Source organism: Ornithodoros turicata, chromosome 10 (genome assembly GCF_037126465.1).
Source record: "Ornithodoros turicata isolate Travis chromosome 10, ASM3712646v1, whole genome shotgun sequence".
NCBI lineage: Eukaryota > Metazoa > Arthropoda > Arachnida > Ixodida > Argasidae > Ornithodoros > Ornithodoros turicata.
The window spans coordinates 15,825,593-15,841,653 of record NC_088210.1 but is presented as its reverse complement, the minus strand read 5'-3'; the positions used below and the strand labels follow the sequence as shown (position 1 = coordinate 15,841,653).

Genomic DNA, 16,061 nt, shown 5'->3' with positions numbered 1-16,061 from the left:
CTCCTCTTTCGATTTGTTTCGGTTTCAATCTGTCTACCAACGTCATGATGACGTTTCTCAGGTAGAAGTAAAATGAAACCAGAACTGAAATCATATTGGATAGGCGTGAAAGTAACGTACATGTGCTACATGTGGACTACGCCGACTACGCGCAGACCCCTCCACATTAAAGGTGTCCGAAAAAATCGTGCTCTGCTCTTCGCTGTTGGAGGTTGGAGTTCAAAGCAAGTCATGTGTTGACTGACCTCTCTGCAAGCAAGCAAGCAAAATGTGGCGATGTGGCTCTGCGTACAGCAGTCCACGTGCTATCGAAGTGTCGGGCGTCCTGAATGCTTGTGTGTACGTTTTTTTTTAGTTGAGCCCGTAGCATGAACCCGAATTAACTTGAAGTGCCCGTACTACATCTGTGTTGATATCTGTGTGTGTGGTGCGGTAATAAACACTCGCGATGAATAAGCTTGTCAGCTGGACGGGCCGGCGTGTCCATACTGTTCACAGTAGCTTTCGCGCCGGCTATGCTGTACGTCCCAGGGATGCATTCGTGTCCGGAGTAGATTTGTTGGAAATGGATTCAGGCTCTGAGAAGCTAAGGAGAGCGCCTGTGCTTGCAGGACCTAAACAGTCGTCGAAACGGTGAGATTTCAGCCGTCGTTCAACCAAAGGTATTTGTATGCAAACGTGTTTTCATTTTCTCATTTTCTTGAGACATCCTGAGATCTTCACAGCATCCTAAACACACCCTTAATGCACACCCCACAGACATTTACAACACCATCCCCCACCTAAGAAAAAATTAAAGAAACAAGACTGTCAGAAAGGCGAAATAGAAAAAAAAAAAAAAAAAAGAGAGAGACACGAAAAGTCAGCAGTTGCGGATGCCACACGTGCCCCCGGGAAATCCATGGAAATCCTGCACGAATTGATCACACCCACAATTGATCATGACCCACAACTCCTACATATGATCTGTTCACATGCTGCATTGTTGCAATTTGAATTCTGAAATGGCAGTAGGAGATTAGAACCTCCTACCCCACTGGTGATGCTCATCATAATTTAGCAGGTCTTCACGTTCAACTTAGCACGTAGTTTTTATGAGAAACTGGTTCCTCAAAGCACCTGTACATGTATGTACCTGCGAGCACAAAATGTGTCTATGCTTATGAAACACCATTAACACGCAGCTACATATATCTGCATATAATTTCAAAATGACCTGTGTTTCATTTTTTCTCTCTTTTCAGTCCAAGTAGGAAAATAAACACTATCGAGGTGAAAGGCGATCTGATCTTTGGGCTCTACCCCACATTATTGGCACTTCAAGCTAGAAAACGAGAGTTCTACAGCCTCTACGTGAAGAAGAGCAAGCTGAAAGACGATGAGAGCATTTCCACGGGTGTCCTTTGTGAGATCATGAAGCTCGCAAATGAGCAAGGCCTAGTTCCACAGCCCGTCTCAGGCTACGTCCTCAGCGACTTGATGAAGGGAGAGGTGCACCAGGTAGGCATCGTTATCTTGCAACTTTATTTTTTCACAACTTGAGACTGTATTTCAAGTATATGCACAAACAGAGTGTAGTTATGCACTGTAGACTTGTGGGTAGATGGCTCTCTTGATGTGCGCAGTCTTGGTTTCGACTCATTCACATAGCGAAAATTGGTCATGGATATCTCAAGGCATGAAACTTAGAAAAAAAAGAGAGAATGGCTTTAATAAATAATCACTGGTTCCAATTCTGCTATGTGACATTTCCCCCGAAACATTACAGGAACAATTAATGAATTTTTGATAACTAGTTCATCTCACCCTGAAAAAAAAAAAGAAAGAACTTGCTAAAGTGCAGTTTCAGTCACCAATATTTAAAACATAAAGAAAAAAAAAATGTGTTTATACACTGGACTATATGGACTGGTATGGAACTGAAACTGATCTATATAATGAAAAGTGGAATTGGTGAGGACTCCGAGTGCACTAGTATCAATAGGCATCTATATAGACACTATATATATCACCTATATAGCACCGATATATATAGGTGCTGATTTCAGACAACCATGTCGCAAGCGGTGCACTGCTACCGGATGTCGATTCCACCCTCATTCTCAACTTGACGATGTATGCTTGATTGTCCATTAAGGTCTCGTTGTTTATCGATAGGGTGTTATCCTGGAGGCCTCTCATCTTATACCCGTTGATCAGTCGCAAATCTCTGCATCAGACATGTAAGTATATCATGCAATACGTCTCCATAATCGAGGCTGAAAGCTGTGGTAATTTTAATGCGTGAGCATATTTCTGCAGTATTTGCTGGAGCAGCGTTCAATGTGCAGAAGGCATTCTTATGTGCCTTGGACACTGGGGTCCCCAGAAAATCTTGAGGCTTGAGCTGTAGTCATTTTACTGTCCAATCTTTTAGTATCCTGAAAGTCAATTTGGTATTATTTCAAACAGCACAACGCTATAGATGTGTCTGGTGTGCCTTTAAAGTGTGTGTTTCTTAAACCATGTTACAGGTTTGCACATTTGTTTCGCTGCCCTAACAGAACACTCTTTCATGCCCTTACTAGGGAAGTGATGACAGGCAGGTGTCCAGTCTGGCTACTCTTGGACAGGATACAGGTAAAATAACCATGAGCATATTTTTGTTACCGTGTCCATTTTTTTTACTCCCATATTTTCATTTGTGTTTCTGATGCCAGCATATCAATTTTGCTTCCATTTCCATAAATCATGTGGTGTGTCCAGAGATCTGCAGTGTATGTATTGAATGTATTGAATGAAGTGTTATGTATTGAGTAATGTTTTATGTACTGAATAATTAAGTGTGTACCATAAGGTAGACCATTCTAGGTTGTTTGTGGGCGCCTTTAAAAATAAAACTTGTAACTTAGTGTATCACTATCATTATCAGAATTCAGAGTACATATTATGTGGGCCTTGTACCTTTCAAGTACATTTGACATTTCTTGGCACCTTAAGATATCTGTGCACGTGATGTGAGACGAAACATGCATATAGTACTTGGTTAAACATGCTCTGCTAACAACTTTTTTGTTTATTGTCTTTTTTATCCCAAGGATCCAATGAACTTTGGAGCAGTGCTGAGGTCTAGCTACTACTTTGGGGTCAAGAAGATATTCACAATGAAAGATGAAAGGTGAAGCATGCAGCAGCATTATGCTTTGTCATGTCTCTCTGAATTCTCTTGGACATCTTCCACAATGTGGCTCTATCTCGCGCTTTGCTTGCAAACGTCCAATCTGTTTGGAGGTGGAGGCATCCACGTGTCGTCGCCACTGACTTCCCTCATTGACACCTGACCACACTCGAGAAATTATCTTGTCGCTTCTATCTGTGTGTCGCTGTGCACTTTGGCTGTGTATCAAATACAACTAGGTTCTTTCGCTCGCAGGAAAAATACAAACAGTTGTAACGTGTCCCCCATTGCTCATTGTACTAATACAATGCATGCGCCTACATGTAAATTGTGTTTTCATTATGTGTGAAAGTACCGCAACCATCCTAAAGCTGAGCCTGAACAGTGTCATTTGCTGTAATCCTGCTACAGAACCAAAGTTGTTGCGTAAACAGGTACTTAGTAGAGCATAGTACTCAAGGATTTTCCCAGCACCCTCGTAATGCCCTCCCAAAGTTCTTGAACCCCCCCAACCGGAAGGAAGGCCAAAAAGGCAGCAGACATGGGCGTCCCTTCCCCTGGAGATGGAAATCCTGGGGGTATCCCTGACATCCCTGCTACCCCTGCTTCAGTTTTCTGACTTGTGTCACATGTCATAAAGCAACATGCCATCATCATTATTTGCTCATTGCAGCTGCCGTCTATCACCGATTGTGAGCAAAGCAAGCTCGGGGGCCCTGGAACTGCTCGATATTTATTGTTTAACCAGTACTTTGGAGTTTCTTGAGGTAGGCAGCTTTACTCTCTTTGAGGACCACACTATAGGTGCATCTTTTTTTACCTAGATTTTTTTTACCTCCACCTTGGCTGTGTTTCATTAGAGCAAGATCCATAATACTTGCCTGAATTCCATTGCAGCCGTCCTTTTTACTTTCTGACTAGGCACTCAAGAGTAAGGGATGGACCATTGTCGGAACAAGTGCCGAACCCGACTGCGCGAACAGCTGCCCACTTCACGAAGCGTCGGTGCTGCTCTCGCAAAAACATGTGCTTTTGATCATGGGTAATTATCTTATTGGTTCGCTTAAAGGAGCCCAGAAAGCCATCCAAAAGATTTTCCGTTTGTGGCGAACTACGAAAAGATGTAACTTGACGTGACAACTAACACAAAAAAATTCTCTGTGCGCAAGTATTCTGCGCTCCTTTAATCACCGCAGAAACCTGCGGCTTTTCACACCAATCTCAGGTTTTCTTTGTATGTCCGCAATGCTGTCCTAGGCAATGAAGGTAAAGGTGTGCAGCCTTCCCTCCGCAGTCTGTGTGATGTGAACATATTTGTGCAACGGGCAGCTGGCATTCTACCCTCGATGGGCTCCCTAAACGTCTCCGTAGCAACAGGTGGGACATATTAGAATTGCTTTAGCCTGTAAAGCTGTCTTTAGCACACCTTGCATCTATATAGTCTTATTTTCTTCGTATTCCTTCCAGGAATAGTTCTGCACCAACTGTGCCAAGGCAGAAGATAACAAAGGTTGATAATCATGGGGTGGTCGGAGTAGAGGCGAATTTAGTAAAATTGTATTGAGGTGTATGTGAGCGTACTGTTGTGCGTCAAGTGATGTTCAAGCCAGAATTCTCTGTGAGAACAGCCTTTATCCTGATGCTTGTTATATGTCTTTAATGCATCCTTTGTACATTTTGTATATATGTGCATATTTTTAATAGCTTGTAAAATAAAGGTAGAGTCATCCGACTGGCTATGATGAGTACTGATGTGTCTGTCCCACACTTCATCGCAGTGGGGAGGCCAGAGGGGTTGTGCACCCAATTTTTTTCTGTGTGTATGTGTGCTTTATTGCAACTTGATTTGAGTGATTTAATTTGAAAAATTTGAATTTGAGTAAAAAATTTGAAGGTCTTCTTTTGCAACCAATTTGACGCTGAAATTAAAGTGCAGCTCCTGCTGTCCATGTGTGCTTTATTACGGCTCGATTTGAGCGATTTTATTTTTTCGCAAAAAAAATTGGAAAAAAAGTAAGCCTAACCCCTTGGTGTTTTTTAGGGTCAAAATTTGAAGGTCTTATTTTGCAACCAATTTGACGCTGAAATTAAAGTGCGGCTCCTGTTGTCCATGTGTGCTTTATTACGGCTCGATTTGAGCGATTTTATTTTTTTGCCAAAAATTGCAAAAAAGGTAAGCCTAACCCCTTGGTGTTTTTTAGGGTCAAAATTTGAAGGTCTTATTTTGCAACCAATTTGACGCTGAAATTAAAGTGCAGCTCCTGCTGTCCATGTGTGCTTTATTACGGCTCGATTTGAGCGATTTTATTTTTTCGCAAAAAAATTGGAAAAAAGGTAAGCCTAACCCCTTGGTGTTTTTTAGGGTCAAAATTTGAAGGTCTTATTTTGCAACCAATTTGACGCTGAAATTAAAGTGCAGCTCCTGCTGTCCATGTGTGCTTTATTACGGCTCGATTTGAGCGATTTTATTTTTTCGCAAAAAAATTGGAAAAAAGGTAAGCCTAACCCCTTGGTGTTTTTTAGGGTCAAAATTTCAAGGTCTTCTTTTGCAACCAATTTGACGCTGAAATTAAAGTGCGGCTCCTGCTGTCCATGTGTGCTTTATTACGGCTCGATTTGAGCGATTTTATTTTTTTGCCAAAAATTGCAAAAAAGGTAAGCCTAACCCCTTGGTGTTTTTTAGGGTCAAAATTTCAAGGTCTTCTTTTGCAACCAATTTGACGCTGAGACTAAAGCGCGACGCCTGCTGTCCATGTGTGCTTTATTACGGCTCGATTTGAGCGATTTTATTTTTTCGCAAAAAATTGCAAAAAAGGTAAGCCTAACCCCTTGGTGTTTTTTAGGGTCAAAATTTGAAGGTCTTATTTTGCAACCAATTTGACGCTGAAATTAAAGTGCGGCTCCTGCTGTCCATGTGTGCTTTATTACGGCTCGATTTGAGCGATTTTATTTTTTTGCCAAAAATTGCAAAAAAGGTAAGCCTAACCCCTTGGTGTTTTTTAGGGTCAAAATTTGAAGGTCTTATTTTGCAACCAATTTGACGCTGAAATTAATGCGCGGCTCCTGCTGTCCATGTGTGCTTTATTACGGCTCGATTTGAGCGATTTTATTTTTTCGCAAAAAAATTGGAAAAAAGGTAAGCCTAACCCCTTGGTGTTTTTTAGGGTCAAAATTTCAAGGTCTTCTTTTGCAACCAATTTGACGCTGAAATTAAAGTGCGGCTCCTGCTGTCCATGTGTGCTTTATTACGGCTCGATTTGAGCGATTTTATTTTTTTGCCAAAAATTGCAAAAAAGGTAAGCCTAACCCCTTGGTGTTTTTTAGGGTCAAAATTTCAAGGTCTTCTTTTGCAACCAATTTGACGCTGAGACTAAAGCGCGACGCCTGCTGTCCATGTGTGCTTTATTACGGCTCGATTTGAGCGATTTTATTTTTTCGCAAAAAATTGCAAAAAAGGTAAGCCTAACCCCTTGGTGTTTTTTAGGGTCAAAATTTGAAGGTCTTATTTTGCAACCAATTTGACGCTGAAATTAAAGTGCGGCTCCTGCTGTCCATGTGTGCTTTATTACGGCTCGATTTGAGCGATTTTATTTTTTTGCCAAAAATTGCAAAAAAGGTAAGCCTAACCCCTTGGTGTTTTTTAGGGTCAAAATTTGAAGGTCTTATTTTGCAACCAATTTGACGCTGAAATTAATGCGCGGCTCCTGCTGTCCATGTGTGCTTTATTACGGCTCGATTTGAGCGATTTAATTTTTTCACAAAAAATTGGAAAAAAGGTAAGCCTAACCCCTTGGTGTTTTTTAGGGTCAAAATTTCAAGGTCTTCTTTTGCAACCAATTTGACGCTGAAATTAAAGCGCGGCTCCTGCTGTCCATGTGTGCTTTATTACGGCTCGATATGAGCGGTTTTATTTTTTCGCCAAAAATTGCAAAAAAGGTAAGCCTAACCCCTTGGTGTTTTTTAGAGTCAAAATTTGAAGGTCTTATTTTGCAACCAATTTGACGCTGAAATTAAAGTGCGGCTCCTGCTGTCCATGTGTGCTTTATTACGGCTCGATTTGAGCGATTTTATTTTTTTGCCAAAAATTGCAAAAAAGGTAAGCGCCCTTGGTGTTTTTTAGGGTCAAAATTTGAAGGTCTTCTTTTGCAACCAATTTGACGCTGAAATTAATGCGCGGCTCCTGCTGTCCATGTGTGCTTTATTACGGCTCGATTTGAGCGATTTAATTTTTTCACAAAAAATTGGAAAAAAGGTAAGCCTAACCCCTTGGTGTTTTTTAGGGTCAAAATTTGAAGGTCTTATTTTGCAACCAATTTGACGCTGAGACTAAAGCGCGACGCCTGCTGTCCATGTGTGCTTCATTACGGCTCGATTTGAGCGATTTTATTTTTTCGCAAAAAATTGGAAAAAAGGTAAGCCTAACCCCTTGGTGTTTTTTAGGGTCAAAATTTGAAGGTCTTATTTTGCAACCAATTTGACGCTGAAATTAAAGTGCGGCTCCTGCTGTCCATGTGTGCTTTATTACGGCTCGATTTGAGCGATTTTATTTTTTTGCCAAAAATTGCAAAAAAGGTAAGCCTATCCCCTTGGTGTTTTTTAGGGTCAAAATTTGAAGGTCTTATTTTGCAACCAATTTGACGCTGAAATTAATGCGCGGCTCCTGCTGTCCATGTGTGCTTTATTACGGCTCGATTTGAGCGATTTAATTTTTTCACAAAAAATTGGAAAAAGGTAAGCCTAACCCCTTGGTGTTTTTTAGGGTCAAAATTTGAAGGTCTTATTTTGCAACCAATTTGACGCTGAGACTAAAGCGCGACGCCTGCTGTCCATGTGTGCTTCATTACGGCTCGATTTGAGCGATTTTATTTTTTCGCAAAAAATTGGAAAAAAGGTAAGCCTAACCCCTTGGTGTTTTTTAGGGTCAAAATTTGAAGGTCTTATTTTGCAACCAATTTGACGCTGAAATTAAAGTGCGGCTCCTGCTGTCCATGTGTGCTTTATTACGGCTCGATTTGAGCGATTTTATTTTTTCGCAAAAAATTGGAAAAAGGTAAGCCTAACCCCCTTGGTGTTTTTTAGGGTCAAAATTTGAAGGTCTTATTTTGCAACCAATTTGACGCTGAAATTAAAGCGCGGCTCCTGCTGTCCATGTGTGCTTTATTACGGCTCGATATGAGCGGTTTTATTTTTTCGCCAAAAATTGCAAAAAAGGTAAGCCTAACCCCTTGGTGTTTTTTAGAGTCAAAATTTGAAGGTCTTATTTTGCAACCAATTTGACGCTGAAATTAAAGTGCGGCTCCTGCTGTCCATGTGTGCTTTATTACGGCTCGATTTGAGCGATTTTATTTTTTTGCCAAAAATTGCAAAAAAGGTAAGCGCCCTTGGTGTTTTTTAGGGTCAAAATTTGAAGGTCTTCTTTTGCAACCAATTTGACGCTGAAATTAATGCGCGGCTCCTGCTGTCCATGTGTGCTTTATTACGGCTCGATTTGAGCGATTTAATTTTTTCACAAAAAATTGGAAAAAAGGTAAGCCTAACCCCTTGGTGTTTTTTAGGGTCAAAATTTGAAGGTCTTATTTTGCAACCAATTTGACGCTGAGACTAAAGCGCGACGCCTGCTGTCCATGTGTGCTTCATTACGGCTCGATTTGAGCGATTTTATTTTTTCGCAAAAAATTGGAAAAAAGGTAAGCCTAACCCCTTGGTGTTTTTTAGGGTCAAAATTTGAAGGTCTTATTTTGCAACCAATTTGACGCTGAAATTAAAGTGCGGCTCCTGCTGTCCATGTGTGCTTTATTACGGCTCGATTTGAGCGATTTTATTTTTTCGCAAAAAATTGGAAAAAAGGTAAGCCTAACCCCCTTGGTGTTTTTTAGGGTCAAAATTTGAAGGTCTTCTTTTGCAACCAATTTGACGCTGAGATTAATACGCGACGCCTGCTGTCCATGTGTGCTTTATTACGGCTCGATTTGAGCGATTCTATTTTTTTTGCCAAAAATTGCAAAAAAGGTAAGCCTAACCCCTTGGTGTTTTTTAGGGTCAAAATTTGAAGGTCTTATTTTGCAACCAATTTGACGCTGAAATTAAAGTGCGGCTCCTGCTGTCCATGTGTGCTTTATTACGGCTCGATTTGAGCGGTTTTATTTTTTCGCCAAAAATTGCAAAAAAGGTAAGCCTAACCCCTTGGTGTTTTTTAGAGTCAAAATTTGAAGGTCTTCTTTTGCAACCAATTTGACGCTGAGATTAATACGCGACGCCTGCTGTCCATGTGTGCTTTATTACGGCTCGATTTGAGCGATTCTATTTTTTTGCCAAAAATTGCAAAAAAGGTAAGCCCTTGGTGTTTTTTAGGGTCAAAATTTGAAGGTCTTATTTTGCAACCAATTTGACGCTGAAATTAAAGTGCGGCTCCTGCTGTCCATGTGTGCTTTATTACGGCTCGATTTGAGCGATTTTATTTTTTCGCAAAAAATTTGAAAAAAGGTAAGCCTAACCCCTTGGTGTTTTTTAGAGTCAAAATTTGAAGGTCTTATTTTGCAACCAATTTGACGCTGAAATTAAAGTGCGGCTCCTGCTGTCCATGTGTGCTTTATTACGGCTCGATTTGAGCGATTTTATTTTTTTGCCAAAAATTGCAAAAAAGGTAAGCCTAACCCCTTGGTGTTTTTTAGGGTCAAAATTTGAAGGTCTTATTTTGCAACCAATTTGACGCTGAAATTAAAGTGCGGCTCCTGCTGTCCATGTGTGCTTTATTACGGCTCGATTTGAGCGATTTTATTTTTTTGCCAAAAATTGCAAAAAAGGTAAGCCTAACCCCTTGGTGTTTTTTAGAGTCAAAATTTGAAGGTCTTATTTTGCAACCAATTTGACGCTGAAATTAAAGTGCGGCTCCTGCTGTCCATGTGTGCTTTATTACGTTTCGATTTGAGCGATTTTATTTTTTCGCAAAAAATTTGAAAAAAGGTAAGCCTAACCCCTTGGTGTTTTTTAGAGTCAAAATTTGAAGGTCTTATTTTGCAACCAATTTGACGCTGAAATTAAAGTGCGGCTCCTGCTGTCCATGTGTGCTTTATTACGGCTCGATTTGAGCGATTTTATTTTTTTGCCAAAAATTGCAAAAAAGGTAAGCCTAACCCCTTGGTGTTTTTTAGGGTCAAAATTTGAAGGTCTTATTTTGCAACCAATTTGACGCTGAAATTAAAGTGCGGCTCCTGCTGTCCATGTGTGCTTTATTACGGCTCGATTTGAGCGATTTTATTTTTTTGCCAAAAATTGCAAAAAAGGTAAGCCTAACCCCTTGGTGTTTTTTAGAGTCAAAATTTGAAGGTCTTATTTTGCAACCAATTTGACGCTGAAATTAAAGTGCGGCTCCTGCTGTCCATGTGTGCTTTATTACGTTTCGATTTGAGCGATTTTATTTTTTTGCCAAAAATTGCAAAAAAGGTAAGCCTAACCCCTTGGTGTTTTTTAGGGTCAAAATTTCAAGGTCTTCTTTTGCAACCAATTTGACGCTGAAATTAAAGTGCGACGCCTGCTGTCCATGTGTGCTTTATTACGGGTCGATTTGAGCGATTTTATTTTTTCGCAAAAAATTGGAAAAAAGGTAAGCCTAACCCCTTGGTGTTTTTTAGGGTCAAAATTTGAAGGTCTTATTTTGCAACCAATTTGACGCTGAAATTAAAGTGCAGCTCCTGCTGTCCATGTGTGCTTTATTACGGCTCGATTTGAGCGATTTTATTTTTTTGCCAAAAATTGCAAAAAAGGTAAGCCTAACCCCTTGGTGTTTTTTAGGGTCAAAATTTCAAGGTCTTCTTTTGCAACCAATTTGACGCTGAGACTAAAGCGCGACGCCTGCTGTCCATGTGTGCTTTATTACGGCTCGATTTGAGCGATTTTATTTTTTCGCAAAAAATTGGAAAAAAGGTAAGCCTAACCCCTTGGTGTTTTTTAGGGTCAAAATTTCAAGGTCTTATTTTGCAACCAATTTGACGCTGAAATTAAAGTGCAGCTCCTGCTGTCCATGTGTGCTTTATTACGGCTCGATTTGAGCGATTTTATTTTTTCGCAAAAAATTGGAAAAAAGGTAAGCCTAACCCCTTGGTGTTTTTCAGGGTCAAAATTTGAAGGTCTTATTTTGCAACCAATTTGACGCTGAAATTAAAGTGCAGCTCCTGCTGTCCATGTGTGCTTTATTACGGCTCGATTTGAGCGATTTTATTTTTTCGCAAAAAAATTGGAAAAAAGGTAAGCCTAACCCCTTGGTGTTTTTTAGGGTCAAAATTTCAAGGTCTTCTTTTGCAACCAATTTGACGCTGAGACTAAAGCGCGACGCCTGCTGTCCATGTGTGCTTTATTACGGCTCGATTTGAGCGATTTTATTTTTTCGCAAAAAATTGGAAAAAAGGTAAGCCTAACCCCTTGGTGTTTTTTAGGGTCAAAATTTCAAGGTCTTATTTTGCAACCAATTTGACGCTGAAATTAAAGTGCAGCTCCTGCTGTCCATGTGTGCTTTATTACGGCTCGATTTGAGCGATTTTATTTTTTCGCAAAAAAATTGGAAAAAAGGTAAGCCTAACCCCTTGGTGTTTTTTAGGGTCAAAATTTGAAGGTCTTCTTTTGCAACCAATTTGACGCTGAAATTAAAGTGCGGCTCCTGCTGTCCATGTGTGCTTTATTACGGCTCGATTTGAGCGATTTTATTTTTTTGCCAAAAATTGCAAAAAAGGTAAGCCTAACCCCTTGGTGTTTTTTAGGGTCAAAATTTCAAGGTCTTCTTTTGCAACCAATTTGACGCTGAGACTAAAGCGCGACGCCTGCTGTCCATGTGTGCTTTATTACGGCTCGATTTGAGCGATTTTATTTTTTCGCAAAAAATTGGAAAAAAGGTAAGCCTAACCCCTTGGTGTTTTTTAGGGTCAAAATTTGAAGGTCTTATTTTGCAACCAATTTGACGCTGAAATTAAAGTGCGGCTCCTGCTGTCCATGTGTGCTTTATTATGGCTCGATTTGAGCGATTTTATTTTTTTGCCAAAAATTGCAAAAAAGGTAAGCCTAACCCCTTGGTGTTTTTTAGGGTCAAAATTTGAAGGTCTTATTTTGCAACCAATTTGACGCTGAAATTAAAGTGCGGCTCCTGCTGTCCATGTGTGCTTTATTACGGCTCGATTTGAGCGATTTTATTTTTTTGCCAAAAATTGCAAAAAAGGTAAGCCTAACCCCTTGGTGTTTTTTAGGGTCAAAATTTCAAGGTCTTCTTTTGCAACCAATTTGACGCTGAGACTAAAGCGCGACGCCTGCTGTCCATGTGTGCTTTATTACGGCTCGATTTGAGCGATTTTATTTTTTCGCAAAAAATTGGAAAAAAGGTAAGCCTAACCCCTTGGTGTTTTTTAGGGTCAAAATTTGAAGGTCTTATTTTGCAACCAATTTGACGCTGAAATTAAAGTGCAGCTCCTGCTGTCCATGTGTGCTTTATTACGGCTCGATTTGAGCGATTTTATTTTTTTGCCAAAAATTGCAAAAAAGGTAAGCCTAACCCCTTGGTGTTTTTTAGGGTCAAAATTTCAAGGTCTTCTTTTGCAACCAATTTGACGCTGAGACTAAAGCGCGACGCCTGCTGTCCATGTGTGCTTTATTACGGCTCGATTTGAGCGATTTTATTTTTTCGCAAAAAATTGGAAAAAAGGTAAGCCTAACCCCTTGGTGTTTTTTAGGGTCAAAATTTCAAGGTCTTATTTTGCAACCAATTTGACGCTGAAATTAAAGTGCAGCTCCTGCTGTCCATGTGTGCTTTATTACGGCTCGATTTGAGCGATTTTATTTTTTCGCAAAAAAATTGGAAAAAAGGTAAGCCTAACCCCTTGGTGTTTTTTAGAGTCAAAATTTGAAGGTCTTATTTTGCAACCAATTTGACGCTGAAATTAAAGTGCGGCTCCTGCTGTCCATGTGTGCTTTATTACGGTTCGATTTGAGCGATTTTATTTTTTTGCCAAAAATTGCAAAAAAGGTAAGCCTAACCCCTTGGTGTTTTTTAGGGTCAAAATTTCAAGGTCTTCTTTTGCAACCAATTTGACGCTGAAATTAAAGTGCGACGCCTGCTGTCCATGTGTGCTTTATTACGGGTCGATTTGAGCGATTTTATTTTTTCGCAAAAAATTGGAAAAAAGGTAAGCCTAACCCCTTGGTGTTTTTTAGGGTCAAAATTTGAAGGTCTTATTTTGCAACCAATTTGACGCTGAAATTAAAGTGCGGCTCCTGCTGTCCATGTGTGCTTTATTACGGCTCGATTTGAGCGATTTTATTTTTTCGCAAAAAATTGGAAAAAAGGTAAGCCTAACCCCTTGGTGTTTTTTAGGGTCAAAATTTCAAGGTCTTCTTTTGCAACCAATTTGACGCTGAAATTAAAGTGCGGCTCCTGCTGTCCATGTGTGCTTTATTACGGCTCGATTTGAGCGATTTTATTTTTTTGCCAAAAATTGCAAAAAAGGTAAGCCTAACCCCTTGGTGTTTTTTAGGGTCAAAATTTCAAGGTCTTCTTTTGCAACCAATTTGACGCTGAGACTAAAGCGCGACGCCTGCTGTCCATGTGTGCTTTATTACGGCTCGATTTGAGCGATTTTATTTTTTCGCAAAAAATTGGAAAAAAGGTAAGCCTAACCCCTTGGTGTTTTTTAGGGTCAAAATTTCAAGGTCTTATTTTGCAACCAATTTGACGCTGAAATTAAAGTGCAGCTCCTGCTGTCCATGTGTGCTTTATTACGGCTCGATTTGAGCGATTTTATTTTTTCGCAAAAAAATTGGAAAAAAGGTAAGCCTAACCCCTTGGTGTTTTTTAGGGTCAAAATTTCAAGGTCTTCTTTTGCAACCAATTTGACGCTGAAATTAAAGTGCGGCTCCTGCTGTCCATGTGTGCTTTATTACGGCTCGATTTGAGCGATTTTATTTTTTTGCCAAAAATTGCAAAAAAGGTAAGCCTAACCCCTTGGTGTTTTTTAGGGTCAAAATTTCAAGGTCTTCTTTTGCAACCAATTTGACGCTGAGACTAAAGCGCGACGCCTGCTGTCCATGTGTGCTTTATTACGGCTCGATTTGAGCGATTTTATTTTTTCGCAAAAAATTGGAAAAAAGGTAAGCCTAACCCCTTGGTGTTTTTTAGGGTCAAAATTTCAAGGTCTTATTTTGCAACCAATTTGACGCTGAAATTAAAGTGCAGCTCCTGCTGTCCATGTGTGCTTTATTACGGCTCGATTTGAGCGATTTTATTTTTTCGCAAAAAAATTGGAAAAAAGGTAAGCCTAACCCCTTGGTGTTTTTTAGGGTCAAAATTTGAAGGTCTTATTTTGCAACCAATTTGACGCTGAAATTAAAGTGCGGCTCCTGCTGTCCATGTGTGCTTTATTACGGCTCGATTTGAGCGATTTTATTTTTTTGCCAAAAATTGCAAAAAAGGTAAGCCTAACCCCTTGGTGTTTTTTAGAGTCAAAATTTGAAGGTCTTATTTTGCAACCAATTTGACGCTGAAATTAAAGTGCGGCTCCTGCTGTCCATGTGTGCTTTATTACGTTTCGATTTGAGCGATTTTATTTTTTCGCAAAAAATTGGAAAAAAGGTAAGCCTAACCCCTTGGTGTTTTTTAGGGTCAAAATTTGAAGGTCTTATTTTGCAACCAATTTGACGCTGAAATTAAAGCGCGGCTCCTGCTGTCCATGTGTGCTTTATTACGGCTCGATTTGAGCGGTTTTATTTTTTCGCCAAAAATTGCAAAAAAGGTGCGCAGCGGCGACGGCATTCCAACGTAGCAGACGACAAACGTACGACAGGTGGCTCACGTTAAAGGGAACGTGCCTGTTGCTGCTTTGTGCGTTAAAGTTAATTTGCTTTGCCGAATTTATTTTCATATTTATGTGCCCTTTTTCATTTGCTTCCGGGAACGCTGGTCGACGTCTCAGGACGCAACCCTCGTGATACCTCTCCTCACCTTCTTTTTGCTCTAAATATTATCTTTCCTGGATCTGTGTGGACTGGTGAACCTGTAGTTTACTTGGTTGCGAACTATGATAACCGCGATAAATGTGTTCGAGGATACCGTAAAATTATCTTTTGCTTCAAAATGAAACTTCATTATTGTTGCCCAAAAATTACGCCGTTCTAGCAAGCCGTACCTTGGTGTCTTTTGTCGGGGTCACAACAGCTTAATGGAGACCATTATTTCCGACTAAATTGTAGTTGAAAAAAAACTTACATACCCGCTTAGTACATATCTGCGTAGCTTCAACTTCGTCTGGAAAGATTTCCTTTTTCCTTTCTTTTTTTCAACCGGAAAGGTATCTCGATGTCTTTTGAAGTCAAATCTGGCGTAGTTCTCCGAGTCCAATTTATAGTGAAAACTGAGAAAGTTCTTCAGCCCGTACTTAATCTCGGCTCTTAGGAGTCTTCATTTGCTATCGTATGTGTGAGCTCAATGTCCCCGTGTCGATCCCAACCGATCGATGATGATGGTAGAGTAAACATTGCTTCGAGCACCGTGTGTCGGGGATTTAGGGCTCAAGTTTAAAAAAATAAATAAAAAATTTCCCGGCGTCCTACCCTGTGGAACGTGACAACTTGTCGCGGCAAAAAATAGTGGTCGACTCCCCTCATGTGTAAATCTACTCCCAATTAACTATACTGTCAATTAAAGCTTTTATTTCAGCCTCTCTTCTCGGTGTTTTTTTTTTTTTTCTACAAAATATTCCGCCCATAGTACGTATATCCATGTCTGAGATCGATTAGGAAACCTGGCCTTGTCATCTATTAGCGCATATATGGCGTTCTGCAACCCATAATTCATGTAAGGAAGCACATAAGCATAAAGAAGAAGAAGAACATCGCCGCATGTAGAGTCACTACCAGGCGTATACCAGTG

At 40.1% G+C, this 16,061-nt stretch overlaps 1 protein-coding gene across 1 annotated transcript; it reads left to right on the top strand.

The window, feature by feature from the left end:
• Positions 1–101: 101 nt before the first annotated feature.
• LOC135370172 (rRNA methyltransferase 1, mitochondrial-like) lies at positions 102–4,905 on the top strand. The gene is made up of 9 exons (XM_064603871.1): positions 102–633; positions 1,245–1,500; positions 2,158–2,222; positions 2,568–2,619; positions 3,078–3,157; positions 3,831–3,924; positions 4,079–4,199; positions 4,415–4,534; positions 4,625–4,905. The coding sequence occupies exons 1-9, from the start codon at positions 449–451 to the stop codon at positions 4,660–4,662; spliced, it is 1,011 nt and encodes a 336-aa protein (XP_064459941.1). The 5' UTR covers positions 102–448; the 3' UTR covers positions 4,663–4,905.
• The last annotated feature ends 11,156 nt before the right edge of the window (positions 4,906–16,061 follow it).

Bases quoted from the DNA above. Each gene is read 5' to 3' on its own strand.
- LOC135370172 (XM_064603871.1), top strand. From the start codon at position 449: ATGAATAAGCTTGTCAGCTGGACGGGCCGGCGTGTCCATACTGTTCAC. The intron at 3,158-3,830 runs GTGAAGCATGCA...TGCTCATTGCAG, and splicing joins TTCACAATGAAAGATGAAAG to CTGCCGTCTATCACCGATTG. The intron at 3,925-4,078 runs GTAGGCAGCTTT...CTTTCTGACTAG, and splicing joins GTACTTTGGAGTTTCTTGAG to GCACTCAAGAGTAAGGGATG.